The sequence below is a fragment of the Alternaria metachromatica genome, assembly GCF_023757995.1.
Source record: "Alternaria metachromatica strain BMP 0045 chromosome Unknown scaffold_18, whole genome shotgun sequence".
NCBI lineage: Eukaryota > Fungi > Ascomycota > Dothideomycetes > Pleosporales > Pleosporaceae > Alternaria > Alternaria metachromatica.
Window position 1 is genome coordinate 610,579 of NW_026055509.1, and position 17,729 is coordinate 628,307.

Sequence of the window (17,729 nt, forward strand, 5' to 3'; positions counted from 1 at the left end):
AGCACAGTGTTTGCAGATGGACAGCGCCGCACCGGGCTTAGCGCCGCCGCTTAATGGCGCCAGATCGACGATCGGCCGAAACGGAAGCTAGCGCCCTTTGTTCTGCTGCCCAGCTGTCTGCTCGTGCTCGCGTCGTCCATCTCTGCCCTCACGCAGCTCCGACACCCGCCCACCAGTCGCCTGGCCCGACATTGCCCTCTTTTTCGACACCGTTGCTGCGGCCCTCTGCTTCACTCTGTGACGCCGCCCCTCTGCATGTCGCCCAGACTCTCGGCCCTCGAGCAAACAGTAACGTGTCATCTCTCAAGCCCAGGCCTCAGGCTGCATGCTCGGCCTTTTGCTACCCTTATTCCCTGCGCTAGGGACAAACCATCTTTGTCTGACGAATCAGCCGCTGCCCTTCCGCTGTCCGTATTCACTTCACAGCTTCCGTCTGCTGGCTCGACTTCCGCCAACGTCCAAAGGCCCTCGAGAGGCCTGAGGTCAGAGTAACGTTACATGGTGTCTGCTTCACGTCGTGACTTCTCCAGACCCGTGGGTGGGCTCCTGTTTGGGAACCCGTCGCACCAAGCATGTACCAACTAATCAGAACATGATCGACACGACATCGTGAACGGCGTCCTCCCATGCGAGTAATGATGTGCACCGTGTGCTGATCAGCTTCTCTAGCTGGGGCTCAGGCCATGTCAGCATTCATGCCCTTCTTTCTTTTGTCTTCCCTTTTGGCCTCACCTACACCACCATTACCCGTGAACACTCGTCGCTACCAAGCTGCCATCCAACGAGTGCTGTGGACATGTGCGCCCGACGCCTGGCATGCGGCTATCCAATTTTCCGGCGCTAGCTGCACCGGACCACTCCAGGGCTGCAGAAGGAGCAGCCACAAACCATGAAAGCTGCCAGTACCCGCTACATCACGTTGCTAGGACTTTTCCAGTAAACGTCGGCGTCTTGGTTCTCACCGCAACTGCGATAGTGGAGAGGCATTCTTCATGCGACGGCCGGCCGGCGGTAGCATCTAGATCGTGAGGCGAACATCGTCGAAATTTTACGACGACTCCTCAAGATCTTGCTGCACCCACGACCCACTCACCGGGTCGAGATAATGCGCTTGCCAATCACACCTCTAAGCAGACGTCTTGACACCACTGATTGAGCGACGCTATCATCTATTGGTTCATCACAGCTGGCGAGGTCAAGAGCATATGAACCATGGTACGCATCTGACATGCCGCGCTAGAAGCTCTACCCGCGGAGCCGTCGAGCTGTCCAGACCATTGGCCAGCCCAAGGTCTGCCTACTCCAAGCCTTTGCTGCACATTTGTTTCTATATTGCTCCAGATGTTCAGCAGAGGCGTTCACAACACACCTTGTACCAACGAAGACTCTCGATCTCTCGGGAATCTACTCCGCGATGATGACGGCATGGACATCCATGTTTGCTGTCTATACATTGCGCCCATCTCTAGAATCCTTGGCAACGGTCTGGGCCTACCCATATCGGGTACCTGGTCTGCCTCGTCGATATCAAAAGCCGCACGACCGTGCTCCTTAGGAAGCTTGCATCGACAGCTGACATGTAGACAGCATTACGGGCTTAACGCGCGCGCTCTCAAGGCAATCAAATGTGTTTACTCTGAATTACGCCGCATCAGCCTGCGACATGGTGAAACGGCTCCGGCCCGCTCCAGAACAAGATGCTTCTTGCTACGCCGCCGCTCAGGACATAAAGCAAGCACGGCGAGCTGAGGGCGGCGGTGCGTCTCATTCGGCCAACTAATGTCAGACGGCAACGATGACAAGCCTAGGCTTTGACAGACCCTGAGTAGCTCCTGCATATCCCTTGCGCTTCTTACGTTGCACCGCGTCTCAGGCTCCGAACATGGCTATTGTGAAGCTCACAGAGAGCCCAGAACAGATCTATCTTATGGGGTGCGCTGTAGTGTCTGCTCGGGGTATCGATGGCTTGTACAGCCCGGGCCGCCAACGTGCCGAGTTCCGGACCGTCTCTAGGCCAGGGCATGAGGTCGTTCGCGGCTCGATTCACACCTACCAATACCGAGATTTGGCCGAATACCTGCTCAATTGACTTTGTGAGAGGGTACGCAGAGCATCGCGAAGCCGGCGTGTTGCAAGCTTGATCATCGGCATGCTCAACGAGTTTCCATCTATCAGCTAGGACTGTACAAATCTTCAGTACACATGTGTGATGGCGGGATGCCGGAAGAAGCGCAGTCTGATCAACAGGCAGGCAGTCAGCTCCAGTGACATCGTCCTTGTACCATTCGATTTCACGCCGTTCGTAGCAAACGCACACCAACACTACGATGAGTACCAAAGTACTTTGCCACCCGTCTATCAGCTGGCAGTCCATACTATATGGTGTCCTCGATGGTAGTTTCCAACTGCCTAGATATGAGCATCGCGGTACTTGAGTGGTCGTGTACCATTGATGCATGGGACAGGGTCATACATGTACACCATTTCAATGTACCTACGGTTCGGCACCTTGTTCAAAGATGTGATATCACACCATCACGGCCTAATCAATAGCCTGAGTATGCGCTCTTTTCGAGCACTGTACCCCTCACATACCACTAGTTCAGACTCATGAGCAGCTGAAGGACTCTTCAAAAGCATCCGGCCCACGCATCAGTTTATACGATGTCTCCACCCTCAAATCAACAAGTCACGATCATGTCTCTCCCAATGCCATCTCATCAACTCTCGGCCAATCTGCTCCTTCTCCTCCTATTACCACTCAACACCGCTTCCGCAGTCCTGCAATCCGCCTGCACCATACCAACGATAACAACAACAGTCGCGATGGACACATCTACATTAGTTGCTCCAACCGACGCGACCGCCACGTCTCCGGCACCAGCGTCCACAACAGCGCTATGGCAGATTGACCCCATGTGCCTGCCCGGCGTGGCTCAATGTCACCATTTCGGTGATCGATTCCGGTACTGCAATGCCACAGGCTTCTGGGTCCCGAATTATTGTGGTGGGGATTGGATTTGCTGTGCGTATAGTGCGAGAAACGGGGCTGGGCCTATGTGTGAGAGTAGGGAGCAGTGTGAGGTAGTTGGCGGGCCGGGGATGGCCGTGGGCCTGTGGGAATAGAACGGTATATCGAGGTAGATGCTGGAATTGGGATGGGGACAACACATACGTGGGTGATGCAAGTAAGACGGCAATGCGTATGAGCAGTAGCAGACGGCCTGGGCGGTAGTAAATCGACTAATTGTACTTCCTCAGTCGTCGTGCAACGAGCTCACTGAACGTTACTCGGCCATAACACATCATTGGCCGTCTGTTACATTCATCTTAGTATTCTCTCTATTTATCAAGTGTATAGCCTTCGTTAGAAATGAAAGATACCCCACACTATGATGCTGCCTGGAGAAACCGATGTCGATCTTTCCATTATTTTCAGGCAGACCAAAGTAAAGCGTCTTTGTAGTTACGATGGCAGCAGGAAGGCAGTGCTCGGTAGGGTCCAGATGAAGACTCTTGACTTTGAATGAGCACAGCAACTCTAGAGCGAACACTCTACTCAATCGCGGATAAGGAGCAGCTCGACAGGCAAAACCGAGAGGTGCTGGCTCCTGGGCTTGTCGGAGATACTCCGAAGAACGTCAATATTGGTAGTGACAGTGGGGCGGATCGATGAGGTGTAGCTTGGGCTTCGTCGGACTTGTAAGGGATTGTGTCTACTTTTACTAACAGGGCCGAGAAGAAAGGCTACAGACGATGGGTTCTCCTACGCACCGACCTCTCTACGTCCGCGCTTATTTTGTCCAGAAAGCGGGTAGTTCACATGCTGTAGCAACGTCACGGAAACCGTCATGTCAGAGTGAGTACAGCGTTGAGTACTTTGCGTTGAATACATGTCTCCCCGAGGTGATATACAGTGCATGAGTCAGAACAAAAACGTCCTCGGGTGATTCAGCTGCTAAGTAAACGCAAGGAGGTTCTGCAATAGCAACTTCGGGATCAGAGAGATGATGTTACGGGAGATGAGACAATGTCAAGTCAACATATGCGTCAGGTTGCAATGCCTGATTGGGGAGCGGACATGTGTTGTGTAGGATATATTGTTGCATTTCGTGTACATATTTCCGTTCGCTCTGAACTTCATTATCGTCGCATCATCTCATGACCCTAGCACTACCGGACTCTGCAGACCAGTCACTTACAAGTTCACGGCAGTCCTGAAGTTGTTGCCGGCATAGACGGCGTTGTCACCGAGTTCCTCCTCGATACGGAGGATCTGGTTAAGCTTGGCGAGACGCTCAGATCGGGCTGGCGCACCGGTCTTGATCTGACCAGATCGTAGACCGACAACGATATCGGCAATGGTGACATCCTCGGTCTCTCCGGAGCGGTGAGAAACCATGACACCCCAACCAGCACCGAAAGCGTCCTTGGCAGCCTGGATGGCCTCGGTGATAGTACCGATCTGGTTGACCTTGAGGAGAAGAGCATTGCAAGACTTGAGCTCGATGGCCTTCTTGATGAACTCGGGGTTGGTCACGGTCAAGTCGTCACCAACAATCTGGCCATCGTAGGTCTTGAAGAAGTAGGACCAGGCCTCCCAGTCGTCCTCAGCGAAGGGGTCCTCGATGCTGACGATAGGGTACTTCTCGGCCAGCGACTTGTACATCTCGGCGAGTTGCTCGTATGTGAGCCACTTGCTCTTGTCGCTGTCGGGGTTCTTGAAGTCGAGGTCGTACTTCTTCTCGTCGGCCTTGTAGAACTCGCTGGACGCAACATCCATAGCAATCTTGATCTTGCCAGTGTAGCCAGCCTCCTCGATGGCCTTGGTGATGAGGTCGAGAGCCTCCTCAGCGGTTTGGATGTCTGGGGCGACACCGCCCTCGTCACCGACGTTTCCGGCGGACTGTCCGTACGTCTTCTTGGCGAGAGCCTTGAGCTTCTGGTAGACTTCGGCTCCTTGGCGCATCGCCTCGGAGAAGGTGGGGGCTTCACTGGGAGCTGTTAGTGCCGAGTTCCACGGGCTGCACGGGTATGAAGTTACCAGGGAACGATCATGAACTCTTGGAAAGCAAGACGGCCACCGGCGTGCGAGCCACCGTTGAGGACGTTTTGGACTGCACAGTCAGTACGCAGTGACTGCATTGCTCGATAGGGATTGCCTACAGGGTACGGGGAGGACATAGGGCTTCTTGGTGCCAGCCAGGTCGGAGATGTGTGCGTAGAGGGGGACACCCTTCTCGGCGGCAGCGGCCTTTGCGATGGCCATTGAGACACCGAGGATGGCGTTGGCGCCCAGGTTGGTCTTGTTTGTTGTGCCATCGAGCTTGTTGAGGAACGCGTCTACGGCGGACTGGTCCTTGACGTCGAGCTTCTCCTTGATCAGGGCAGGGGCGATGGTGTCGTTGACGTTGGCGACGGCCTTGGTGACACCCTTGCCGCCCCACTTGGACTTGTCTCCATCGCGGAGTTCGCAGGCCTCGTGGGAGCCAGTGGAGGCGCCGGAGGGGACGATGGCGCGGTGAAGGCCGGTCTCGGTGACAATGTCGACCTCGACGGTCGGGTTACCCTAGAGCGGGTTAGCCGTGAAGCTCCGTGGTGGGAGATGCGTTGCTGGTGCACGACGTACCCGAGAGTCGTAGACGGAGCGGGCGTGGATCTTGGTGATGGTCATGGTGAAGGATTGCTGTTGGGAGAGTCAATTGGGGTGCTGGGGAGCCGCAGACGTGCAGGGCAGGAGATATAGAAGCAGGCCGGATGCGCGGGCAGCAGAGTCCGGCCGCGGAGAGGCTGCCGGCAGAAAATTCGACTTACTAGTTGTATGTGTAAGATCAAGTGTCGGTGTTGTTTTGTTTGGGTGGGGTGTTCCAGAGCTTAAGAGTCCAGCAAGGTTTTGGAGGGGTCGTTCAGCAGATTTCAGCCCCGCTATGACGCCGTCGCCTCATTGGCAGCCCACGCCCTCGTTGGTAAAAGCCATTATCGCAAGCCTTGGGTGGGACGACGCGCAAGCTGGCTTGGGCGAGCTGTGGCATGGGCGTGACAGGCGTCCGTGATACATGCCCTCTGCGGGCCTGCCGATTATGCACGGGAGATCGCCGTCCCAGGTAGCTTCTTTGGCAAACGACTCAAAACTCCATCGTCGCCAGCGTCTTGCAAGCCAAGCCAGACGAAACGGCAGCTCTCATGGCATACGCGACGGTCCGAAGACCGGCCTGCCGCCTCTGTCACAGGTTTCATGGTGCCTAGGGGGTACCGGTAAAGTCATGCGCGGCCGTCTGTGTATCATCTGAAGGGCGGCGGAGGAAAAGCTCAAGCACACGTAGCCGTGGCTTGTATTCGAGCAGTTCCCTGTAGACGTTGCGACTGTGCAGGCGACATATGGGCACAGCGGGTGCACGACGAGTCCAGTCCTGCCAAGGCCGAGCTGGCCCAAGCTTCATGTGTACGGCAGCCGCGACGCTGGGAGCTGCCTTCGCGTGCGGCGTCAACACCACCACAGCCATAACCACACCACACGGTCCTTGCCGCTGAACCACCACCACCGTGAATCCGGACGCTGACTTTGCCTGATCTTACGCCTCCCCGCCCGCCTGTCCACGCCCGACGACAGTCGCCTTCCCTCCCCACAGCCACCACCCCAAGCTCATCACCATGTACGTCGTTCACAAGACGCGCTATCTGGATACTGACTCTTGCACAGGGAGGTCTTGCTAGGAATCACCGGCAAGGACTTTACCCTCATCGCCGCCTCCAAAGCCGCCATGCGTGGCGCCACCATCCTCAAGGCGTCCGACGACAAGACCCGAGTACTCAACACACACACGCTGATGGCCTTCTCTGGAGAAGCCGGCGATACGGGTATGACAGGAGCGGCCACGGCGACTAGCGGTAGCTGACGGTGGTGCAGTCCAATTCGCCGAATACATCCAGGCAAACGTACAATTATACTCGATGCGCAACAACATGGAGCTGTCACCCGCTGCAACTGCCAACTTCGTCCGAGGAGAACTGGCGTCGGCGCTGCGATCAAGAAAACCATACACGGTCAACTTGCTCCTGGGTGGATACGACACGATTGCCGACAAGCCAACTCTCTACTGGATCGACTACTTGGCGAGTCAAGCACCGCTCCCATACGCCGCACATGGATACGCACAGTACGTCCCACCCGCTGCCCCCTCCAATGCAGCACCTCTCGCACGTTCAGGCCCATGCTAACACGGTACTGCCAGGTACTACTGCCTCTCTCTGCTCGACAAGCATCACCATCCTGACATCGACTACGAACAAGGCATGAAGATCCTGCGTATGTGCACCGAGGAGCTGAAGCGACGTCTTCCAATCGATTTCAAGGGCGTACTGGTCAAGGTCATAACAAAGGATGGCATCAAAGACGTGGAGTACGAAGACGACGTAAAGGTTGCGATCCCATAGAAGGCCATGGGTCAGCCGAGGCTAGACCATTCTACCAGATGATTTATGCACAGCAAACGGGTGCCATTACGATCATGACACTCGGGCATGATAGATAATAACGACAAATAGTCAATTGACATTAATGACTGCCGTGTCGTGCTCTGTCTCTTTCTTGCTTCTGAACCTTGCAGACCTCTTCGCCAACTCCGTGCACGATGCCATAGGGCCAAAGGTCATGAATCCGACAACGACGAGCCATGGAAGCAACGAGTCAGAGCAACCATGACAAACTAACAAGTACATCACACTCACGGCAACGCATGCACGAGACATAGGTATGTCCTCCAAATAAATCGACACCGCAGACTCATCGCCATCACTGAAGACGACCCAACGAGAAAGCAGCTTCCTACAGGAGTATCGCTCTCCGATCCCACGCCACCGTAGTGACTGGCAACTAAAAGACAGAGATGTTCTGATAGTCGTGGCTGGGATCGTTTGTATTTTTTGATCAAGGAGCGATAAAGGAGGACGAGGGGCGCAGAGTTTTTATACTGACGTGTGGGGGCGCCAAGCCGGTGCACGGGCAGAAGGGTTTTCCGGGCACGGGCACCACCGTGCGATGGAGCGGCAACAGCGACGAGGGCGACGAGGCGTGCGGCCCACCAACACCAACACTGGCGACGGCATGATGCTGCAGAAAAGACCATGGCGCAACCGCAACATTCAATCGAGAACCGCGTAACGTATCTTCAGTGCCCACTTCATTCGACTGCACACATCGACACCGCCGCGCACTCACCCGTCCCACGGGCCACAACATGTTTCACGGAGTCAAAGGTCATAGAGTATTGTGTAGAGTGAATTGTTTTTTTCATTTTGGGGAAGCTGATGAGCTTGAAGCATGTCGCGATCCACCACTGCGGCCTGGAGACAGTGCCGCCGCTTCAAACAACCGCTTTCATATTCTAGTCATCGCAACCGTCGGACATGCGCTTGCCTAGTCGGACTTATTCGCAGCTATGTCGCGCCTAGTTCTTGTATCCGTTCTCGTACCCGTTGGCCATGACCTCCTGGAGACCTTGGGGAGGACCGTTCGCCTGGCCCTTGGCAGTACCGTTGACCGCGCCATTGCTCATGCCGTTCATGGTCTTCTTCGACTCGTGCATAGCATCCTCGATGGGCTTGTCGTTCATGGTATATCCAGTGTCGGAGGCATCGACAAAGGCGTCGAGACCGGCGCCTTCGCGAGGGTACTCCTTCATCAGCTCCTTGTGTCGTCGCAGAGCCTTGTTCATCTCCTCGGGAGAGACGTCGTTCAGGAACACGCAGGTACCGATAGGGTTGGGCACGGCAGCACGGAGCAGACCGTCACGAGTCTTCAGGATAGCCTTGGTGGCCTTGTCGAGCATGTCCTCGTCGAACAGCTCGTGGTCCATGGACAGACCAGCCCTGGAGAACAGGTTCAACAGCCTCCTGTGCTCCTCGTCGCTGAGGAGACCGCGCTGGTTTGCCAATGTCGCCGAGTAGGCCATGTCGATGGAGATGGCATGTCCGTGACGGAGCGGAACCTTGGGTGAAAGCTTCGGAAGAGTCAGCAAAGCCAACGTGCTTAGGGTGCGGTAACATTACTTCGTGGAGCGGACTCCAGGTGTGGCCGTAGGCAATGACACGGTCGAGACCGATCTCGTGGAGGTTGGGCGTCTCGAGCTTCAACATCTCGTGGATACCAGCACGGTTGATCTCATCCGCTGCCTGGAGAACCTCCTTGTCGTTGCCCTCACGACCGAACCGAGAAGTGATTAGCTTCTCGCAGTACTTGTCCAGCAGGTCAAATGTTGGCTTGTGGGCGCAGGTCGAAATCTTGATCAACTCTGCGAAACCGTTTCGTACTTGGCCCTCTGGCAGCGTCTTCAAGAAAGAGAAGTCGAGGAATGTGTGCATCGGGGCGTGGTACGCTCCGAGACGGTTCTTGTAGTTGCCGTAGTTGACGGCGACCTTGATGCTGACACTGGCATCGATCAGGCCAATGACGGTAGTTGGGATACGGATGAAGTTGGTATTTCTTCGGTATGCCGCGCAAGCAAATCTAGGTCACGAGTTAACTCCATTCCTACAGCGCAGTCAGGCCAGAGTGCCTTAGAGCTATTTTTTACCCAGCAACGTCAGTTACCAAACCACCACCCTGCGATAGGTCAGCATTCTGCAACACGTCATTCGGGGTGGAGAACATACCACGACAAGTACGGGCTCCTTTCGGATGATGCCAAAGTCGGTCATCGAGTCAACGATGCTCAGGAGAGTCTCCATGGACTTGGCCTTTTCGCCGATCATGGTCTTGTGGATCGTCAGAGGCAGGTTGTAGTGGTCGAAGTACTTTTGCATCTCATCGCCATAGACGTTGTAGATGTTAAGATCCATGACAGCCAGGCAGCGGCCCCAACGCTCGTAGCACTTGGCCAGGTTGTTGTTGGCAGGGTTGAAGACGCCATCGAGGAAGGTGAAGTCATATTCGATCTTCTCGTATCCCTCGACGTGGAAGCCGTTTTGGGTCTCGACAACGGAAGCTTTGAGGTCTGACATGGTGAAAAGAGGTGGAAAAGGTGTGAATGAGATACGTTGAGTTTTGCGGGGTCAGTGTACGCAGGACTGCTCTATATAAATGGCGACAGACCGATATCGTCTGGGACTACTCACATAGCTCGCGGTACACGCTCTGCCTCCATTGGCTCTCAAAGGTCGGCAGCGCTCCAGACAACGTCAACCATACGCATTATTCTCGTTCATGATGCGGCCACTCGTGGATCCCTTGTTGTTTGGACTTGGTGCCACTTCACTTCGAGCCAAACTAGGCTCCTACTGGCCAGCCATGATGAAATGACTTCAACAACATTGCCCTCCCAGCGGTAAAACCCGGTTCCGGCACATGGGATATGCACTTTACTCATGCAACATGGGTTTTTGCGGGCTTGGGCACAGCAGAACCATCCTACTTGCCTTCGGCCAAGGACGAACTCGGCGTAGCACAAGCCGCGAACCCATCTAGTGCCAACAACGGAGTGTCTCCCGTGGTGGAGTGAATGAGATACACTACATACAACTGCGGGGCAGCCATCGAAATCACCTCATATCCACTTCAGGATTCACATCGTTCGATTGCTGACGCTCTGTGGCAGATGGTGGCAGAGTCCCCATTTGCCAGCGAGTCAGAAGAGGTGCAGTGTGTGCGCAGGGCTGATAGTGCGCTACCGGTAGCCATACAGCGGCACTTTCTTACCCCTCAGTCCAGGGACAAGCTGGAAAATTGTGACATTCAGCGAGATCTTTTCGATTCTAGTTCCCGCTTCGGGTAGATAGAGTTTGGCGGATCCAGGATCGTTGAGGTATATTGCCTGGTAGAGGTAAGCGTACGTTGTCATGGCAAGTCCTTGTGGCTCCGTAGTCGGTTAGCGGACACAGCGAGCTCTAGATCGTTGACGACAGCCACACCCAACTCAACGTCAACACTATACAGGACCGTGTATGCACCAATGAACCGCCCCACATGAGCGTCGCGTATCCGCATGGCATAGTGCGAACTCGCCTCAACCGGTGCCAAGGGCGCTTTGACGCGTACACGGGAGTGTGGCATGGAAAAGGCAGGATACGGCGTCACACCTACATTGGCATCCCACCCTCAATAATGGGGTTTTGCAGGAAAAGCAATTTGCGCGATGTCAATTGCTAATGTGCTAACATAAGGAGTGACATCTAGACGCCTCCACGGAGGCAGATTGGGTGCTAAAGCAGTCGAATGGACTAAGCGCCACTCGTACATGTTCCTGCATGTATTTCGTCATTACTGATCACAGCCCCGCACTAGACCGGACGCGTTGAGGGGCAACTGTGGTAGCTCGGACGCGTCGAGCTTACGACTGTCCGCACAATTTCAGATTGCCATTGAACAACAGCAACAATGGGCAGCTTTGATCAAAGCAAAGCATATGCAGCGCAAGAGGAGGAGGGTGCGTTTTTCGACGATGGGCGCGAAATCGAGCTCCTGCACTTCGTCTATTCACATCCCAACATCGAGAAGATACGAGGATCACCAGAACATGTTCTGGCAGCCATTGACGAGTATGGACGCACAAAGAAGTATCTCATGAATGTGGGAGAGGACAAGGGCCGCATTGTCACGGACTTGATCGCGGAAGTAAAGCCAAAAACCATGGTATGAATGTCCCTGCACTCGAATTACATCCCTAACAGCACGTAGGTCGAGCTCGGCGGCTACGTAGGCTATTCATGTATTCTTTTCGCAGATGCTGTACGAAAAGCAGGCGGCGAGCGATACTTCAGCTTCGAGCGCGATCCCGCCTTTGCGGCTGTCATCATGTCTTTGGTCGACCTTGCAGGCCTCACCGACCTTGTAAAGGTAATTGTGGGCTCAAGCGACGAAGGCATTGCGCGGCTGGCAGCATCGGGCCAACTGAAACAAGTCGATCTCATGTTCCTGGACCACTACAAGCCTGCCTACACAACAGACCTGAAGCTCTGCGAGGAGCTTGGCCTGGTCACAAAAGGCTCCGTGCTGGCAGCAGACAATGTCATCAAGCCCGGAAATCCGCCGTACTTGAAGTATGTCAGGTCGAGCGTTGAGGAGAAGGTCAAGGAGGCTGGAGAGGGTGGTCAGACAAACCTCAGCGGCATTGCTGAGACGAACGTCAAGATGTACGAGAAGAGATACGGCAAGGCCAAGTTCAGCGAGAGCAAAGGCAACCCGAATCTCAAGTACGAGAGCAAGCTGGTAAACAGCTACGAGCCAACGGGCGTACCTGTGAGTTGGAGCGCCGGCCGTCTCTCACGCGCATTTACTGACGAGCACAGGACGGCATCGAAATCACACGATGCGTTGGCTAGAAGAAGGCATCATAACTTGGTACATGACGCGTTGTAATCTTATGAATCGCGAGTTTCAGTGCTGGTGGGTCCTGAGCGCCTCGGCGCGGCGACGGTACCCGGCTGCTACCAGCTACAGGTGCCAGCAATGCCTCAATGCTTGCAAAAACAAACGGCATAAACAGATGAATCTATAGTTTCATAAATTCTGTGAAGCATCTCTGCGAGGCCGACATTGACAGACTGTGGTGATGTTGTGACCACGGCATGACACGTCGCGGTCGAGGAAATAACCATGAGCCCTGCATCCGCCGCCCAAACCCCTCAACCCCCATCCGCCGATCGCGGCCAGATCGCAAACAGGATCTACTACGACCAGATCGCAGACAGGATGAAGTCTAGGGTTCCACAATGTCGTACATGAGTGAAGTAACGATGACGTCTAGACTAGCGAGCAAAGCCAGCCTTCTCAGGCCAACAGCTTTGTCTGGGCGAACGTAGCCGCACGCACATCAATCACCTCGCCTATGCATGAACGCATTGCGTGACTACGAGCCGTCCGTCTGCACCGCTAATTCCTACTTACTTGCAGCCCGCATTGCAGTGCAGCGCAGCTTGCAGGCTTTTGCAAGGGCATAGTTGAGACCTCTCTCGGTCCTTTTTTTGATAAGGTAACGCCGTTGGTGGTGTGTTGGGAAACGTCTGAACGGTGAAGACTGTGCGAGAACAAGTGCCGAGGTCACGAGCACCTCTCTTCCATCAACAGCAACGGCGAAGACATGGCAGAGGGAAAGAAGGATGCCGTGGTGCCGTTTTACTATAGCCATGTGTGGAAGAATGTGCTTCTACTGGCTCTGAGCGCTGTTTGCGCGCCTGTGTCGGCAGCGCTGGTGTTGCTTGGTCTTGCAGTGTCGCGACTCCATGGGCAGCACAACGCAACCTTTTCGACCGAGGATAAGCAGCATGTGGCGGCGGCACGAAGACGGAAAACTATCCTCGTCACTGGGGTGTCCATGACCAAAGGGCTGACGATTGCGCGCAACCTGTCGCAGCATACACCGCATCGCATCGTTGGCGCCGACATCTCTTCTTTATCGCCAGGTCGCTTCTCCAGCGCTATTGCGAAGTACTACTGTCTGGACACACCGAGTGGCGACGATGCAGAGCCATACATTGACTCCATTCTCTCGATCATCCAACGCGAGAAAGTGGACCTATGGATCAGTTGCTCCAGCGTTGTCGCAGCCGTAGAAGATGGCCAAGTCGTCCGCCTAGCAGAGAAGCAAGCAAGAGAACAAGGCCGCCATTTCGAAGCCATCCAGTTCCGGGAAGACGTTGTCGAAAAGTTCCATGAAAAGGACAAGTTCATCGACTACATCGAGTCGCTTGGGCTCCCAATCCCGGAATCGCACCGCTGCACCAACCCACATGAAGCGCTCGATGTGCTCATGGGTGAGCTGCACAGAACGCCAACGAAATCAGGAAGAACGGTACCAAGACGACAGTTCATCATGAAACCCATCGGTGTGGACGACAAGGCCAGGAACAACATGATGACGCTGCTGCCATTCAATAGCCCAGACGCCACAGCCCAATACATCCACTCGCTCAACATCACCAAAGAGAACCCGTTTCAGCTCCAGCAATTCATCAAAGGAAGCGAATACTGTACGCACGCCCTCGTCATCCGTGGAAAAGTAAAAGCTTTCACCAGCTGTCCCAGCCTAGAACTCCTCATGCACTACGAGCCGCTGCCTGCCTCGTCGCCCCTCAGCAAGAAGATGCTTGGCTTTACCGAGCGCGTGTGCAAGGACGGCGGCGAAAGCTTCACCGGCCACCTAAGCTTCGACTTCCTAGTCGAGAACGACGATAAAGGCGCAGCCGCCAAGTTCTACCCTATTGAATCCAACCCGCGCGCCCACACGGCCGTCGTGCTCTTTGAGCAAACTCCCGAAATGGCAGAAGCTTACCTCTCCATTTTCAACAGCCCTAACCCCTTGTCATCGAAACACAAGATTGGTCCTGTTTTCCCTCGTTCCCCGACATACAGCTACTACTGGATCGGCCATGACTTGGTGTCTTTTGTTGTCCTGCCGCTTCTTGATTTACTTTTCGGCGTCGCGACCTTCCAGGCTGCTTTCAATGACTTGGCGACATTTTGGAGTCATGTTGTCGGTTGGAAGGATGGGACGTATTTGTTTGAAGACCCTCTGCCCTTTTTCGTTTTGTATCATATCTATTGGCCTGCGAAGTTTCTGGGGGCGTTGAGGACAGGGAAGGCGTGGAGCCGGATTAACGTTAGTACTACGAAGATGTTCGAGGGATGAGTATGGCGTGATGTGGGTCAGACTGTAAAAGAATACGGGCTGATGGGGAGTTACTAAAAGCGTAACGGCCGTTAGAAATCTGTTTATAGACCGTTTGTGAAGAGAATTTGTGCCATTGTCTGGACGTTCTAGCTGGCATCACATCGCACTGCTATGCTATGCTTACTCAAAAGTACGAATCTACGCGACCGCAACTCGTTGTTCGTGGATCCCTCTTTACCAAGCACTCTCCTTCCCCCTCAGTCCAAACTCACATCACTCTCCGTCTCCCAAACCCTGCCAATTTCCATATCCCTAACGCTCGACCAGACTCTTTCCAACTCTGCAGAGGTGGAGATACGAAGTCAGTATCTATCTCAAATGCACTTCATACCGTCAAAACTTACCGGCCGAATCCCTCCTGACCTTCTTCCTCAGCTCCGTAACGGCAATCGCCATTCGTCGCTGCAGACGAGTCTGCTGGCCATGTAGGGCACGAGCCATAGCGCATCGCGTGTAGCAGTGAAAGGCGATGCAATGCTTCCTAGCGGTACCAGAGAGACGGTGGAATGAGCCCTTTCGCGGCTGGGTTAGCGCTAGAAGCTTGGTGTTCCTAGACGATGACGAAGGAAAGATGGCCGTGATACGGGATTTGCGAGACGTAGTGCTGGAATATGTGATGCGGTGGTATATTCCTTTTGGCTTGTTCCTGGTCGCCGTAGCTAATGGAACGCACCCTATAGATCTTGTGCCGCTGTGTTTGTTGTCATCGTTGATGGGTGCTGCGAGTGAGATTGCGGCAGCAGTGCCCATGACCTGACGGATTTGCGCGCCCAAGGAATGGCGCTGGTCTGCTTCGGGCGCAATGGAAGTGGGGATGTGTTCGTCCGCAGCGACTTCTACACATGCGCCGTTCCAACCGCCTGAGTTGAGCAAGTGAACTGGGCGGTTCGCGGAGTCAACGCCCGCTTCGCATTTGCGCCTGATGTCATTTCTCTTGTCCTCGAAGCGTGACAGGGCCTCCATATCCTGGGTATCGATAGCGACATCAAGGACTTCTAGACTATCAGGCTCGTCTGACCAGTTTTTCGTGTCGCACTGTGTATGCTTTTGTCCCAAGATCTGAGACCCCAGCGTATACGTCCCACCATCTTCTGAGTCTCGATCTGCCTCGAACGTGCGCTTGGTGCCGTTGACGATGCTCAGCGGAGGCGCAAGGCCATCTAAAGCATCGGAAACCTCAGTCACCACTTCGTCTTCGGATTCTGCCTGTGGAACGCTCTCTTCGACACCAGAAGCCTCTTTCTCAGCTTCTTCAGCAGCATACGAAGCCTTGAGACCCTCCCAATCCCCCTTGACCCGTAACTTGGCGCGCCTCAACTCCACATCACCCTTGGCAAGGGTCAAGTCATGCATCATCTCAGCGACACGTCGAATCTGCTTCAACGGTACGACTTTGGCTGAGAGCTGCTGTCCAGCACCCTCCTTCGCTTCGGCCTCTTCTTCTTTCTTAGTCTTGGGCTCAATTCGAAGATCGCGGAAGAGATCTGTTATCAGTTGGAAATTGTGGGGCTCGGGATTTGCATTGATGTCTTCAGCCCGGGAGCGCCGTACATCGTCGCTCATGAGAACTTCCTCGCGAAGGCGTAGAACGAGGCCGAAGGCGCGACGATAGAAGGAGAGGAAGTCAAAGTTACTGTGTACTTCGTTCTCCTGCAGTTCTGACCTCATGGTACCTAGCAGGTTGGCGTGTGTCTCGTCCTGCTTGTCGAAATCGGGTTTGCGTACCCTGGCCTTGTCCTTGCCTTTTCGCCTTGGCTTCGAGGGCGTGATCTTGGTTGCTAGATCGGCAAACGTGTCTCGCAAGTCCTCTGAGATCCGCCTAGCCTGTTTACAGTCATCGTCTGATGCGCCTCCAACAGTCTCTTTCCGTCGGTAGAGATGGTTGAAGACTGCATGACGCCTCAGCCAACGGTTATTGTCCGGGTTCGGGCCATAGTAATCGGAAATCTTAGCCTCTAATGGCAAATCACTCCGTAAACCGCGTTTCACTCCAACTTGTTTCGGCACCCGAGGGAGGTACCTGGAAGTGTGGCGGAAGTCCGTGGCCATAGCGCGGCTACTGGTGCTACCCGAAAGGAGATAGCGATTGAGAAAGTCGTTAGGGTGGGTTGGTGGATCGCCGTGAAACAAAGCTCTTGACCTAAGCGTTGAGCACAGAATCAGTGCGTGTCTCACATGTAGTTCATACGCTGAAAATCTTACCCATGCATCTTGATCAGATAGTCGAGGTCTGGCCACTGGATGTTCAGACCGCCGATTTGGCAGGCGGCGTTGTAGAGGTGAGCGAGGCCATTGATGAACCACTGTATCTTGGTAATGGTAGTATGGTGGTAGATCTGGTTGTAGTGCCACATTGAAAGTCCCGCGAGCGTCGAATGAACGGTGATGAAGACGCTAGCAGCCATCGGCACTTCTCGCGAATTCAGAACATCTTGCAGCCAGTCCAATAGCCTGTCTAGAGGCTTCAACAGGAGGGTACTGAACTTGATCTCTTCTTTGCACATGTAGTCAGGCTTTGTTCCCTTGGCCCACATGCGGTCTTCGTAGTCGACATGACAACGGATACATCTGGCGATGTCTAAGCCGTGCTCGGTGAGGTCGCGTAGCATCCGACGACAGTCGTCGCGCACTGCCTCTTGGATGTCGAGAACAATGGCAAGGCCGAAGGGTAGGTAGTCTTGTGATGTACTCTGATGCAACAGCATCTCTGCGGTAAAGTGATCCCACTTTGGAAGCTTGAGATTACCCTTGCGAATAATGTCGAAGAACCTCAAGAATATCATGAGAGGGTGCTCCTGGATGTCGTTGCCAATACCGTCCTTCATCGGGCGCTTTTTCGTGACGTAGCTCTTGATCAAGACGGCAGCATCATCTAGACAAAACAGGTGACGCAGTGCTTTTTCAGTGAGCGGTGTTGCTGCGTTCTGTGCTCCAGTGTTGGGAGCTGCTTTGATCGTATCGAAAAGCTGACGGATGAGTATGGCCAGGTCTCCTGGTAGCAAATCGAGCTCCTCCATCAGTGCCTTGACGTTCTGGTGCAAATGATCTAAATGCAGGTGGACGAAG

General features: G+C 54.4%; 7 protein-coding genes across 7 annotated transcripts; 3 read left to right on the forward strand and 4 right to left on the reverse strand.

Moving 5' to 3' along the window:
• Window positions 1-4,198: 4,198 nt before the first annotated feature.
• J4E83_007443 (uncharacterized protein) lies at window positions 4,199-5,674 on the reverse strand (the record flags this gene model as incomplete). The annotated part of the gene is made up of 4 exons (XM_049334347.1): window positions 4,199-4,994; window positions 5,045-5,117; window positions 5,167-5,569; window positions 5,630-5,674. 4 exons carry the CDS (start codon window positions 5,672-5,674, stop codon window positions 4,199-4,201), a joined length of 1,317 nt encoding a protein of 438 aa, XP_049186689.1.
• A 1,087-nt stretch (window positions 5,675-6,761) lies between these two features.
• Window positions 6,762-7,434, forward strand: PCB4 (putative proteasome subunit beta type-4; the record flags this gene model as incomplete). Its single annotated transcript, XM_049334348.1, has 3 exons — window positions 6,762-6,858; window positions 6,908-7,157; window positions 7,233-7,434. 3 exons carry the CDS (start codon window positions 6,762-6,764, stop codon window positions 7,432-7,434), a joined length of 549 nt encoding a protein of 182 aa, XP_049186690.1.
• A 1,013-nt stretch (window positions 7,435-8,447) lies between these two features.
• J4E83_007445 (uncharacterized protein) lies at window positions 8,448-9,999 on the reverse strand (the record flags this gene model as incomplete). The annotated part of the gene is made up of 4 exons (XM_049334349.1): window positions 8,448-8,999; window positions 9,049-9,505; window positions 9,573-9,601; window positions 9,652-9,999. The coding sequence occupies 4 exons, from the start codon at window positions 9,997-9,999 to the stop codon at window positions 8,448-8,450; spliced, it is 1,386 nt and encodes a 461-aa protein (XP_049186691.1).
• Window positions 10,000-11,371: 1,372 nt separating this feature from the next.
• On the forward strand, window positions 11,372-12,352 carry J4E83_007446 (uncharacterized protein; the record flags this gene model as incomplete). The annotated part of the gene is made up of 2 exons (XM_049334350.1): window positions 11,372-11,626; window positions 11,672-12,352. The coding sequence occupies 2 exons, from the start codon at window positions 11,372-11,374 to the stop codon at window positions 12,350-12,352; spliced, it is 936 nt and encodes a 311-aa protein (XP_049186692.1).
• A 353-nt stretch (window positions 12,353-12,705) lies between these two features.
• Window positions 12,706-14,621, forward strand: J4E83_007447 (uncharacterized protein; the record flags this gene model as incomplete). The annotated part of the gene is made up of 2 exons (XM_049334351.1): window positions 12,706-12,710; window positions 13,010-14,621. 2 exons carry the CDS (start codon window positions 12,706-12,708, stop codon window positions 14,619-14,621), a joined length of 1,617 nt encoding a protein of 538 aa, XP_049186693.1.
• Window positions 14,622-14,996: 375 nt separating this feature from the next.
• J4E83_007448 (uncharacterized protein) lies at window positions 14,997-16,712 on the reverse strand (the record flags this gene model as incomplete). Its single annotated transcript, XM_049334352.1, has 1 exon — window positions 14,997-16,712. The coding sequence occupies one exon, from the start codon at window positions 16,710-16,712 to the stop codon at window positions 14,997-14,999; it is 1,716 nt and encodes a 571-aa protein (XP_049186694.1).
• Window positions 16,713-16,861: 149 nt separating this feature from the next.
• J4E83_007449 (uncharacterized protein) lies at window positions 16,862-17,532 on the reverse strand (the record flags this gene model as incomplete). The annotated part of the gene is given in 2 exon segments (XM_049334353.1): window positions 16,862-17,510; window positions 17,525-17,532. The coding sequence occupies 2 exon segments, from the start codon at window positions 17,530-17,532 to the stop codon at window positions 16,862-16,864; spliced, it is 657 nt and encodes a 218-aa protein (XP_049186695.1).
• Window positions 17,533-17,729: the final 197 nt, after the last annotated feature.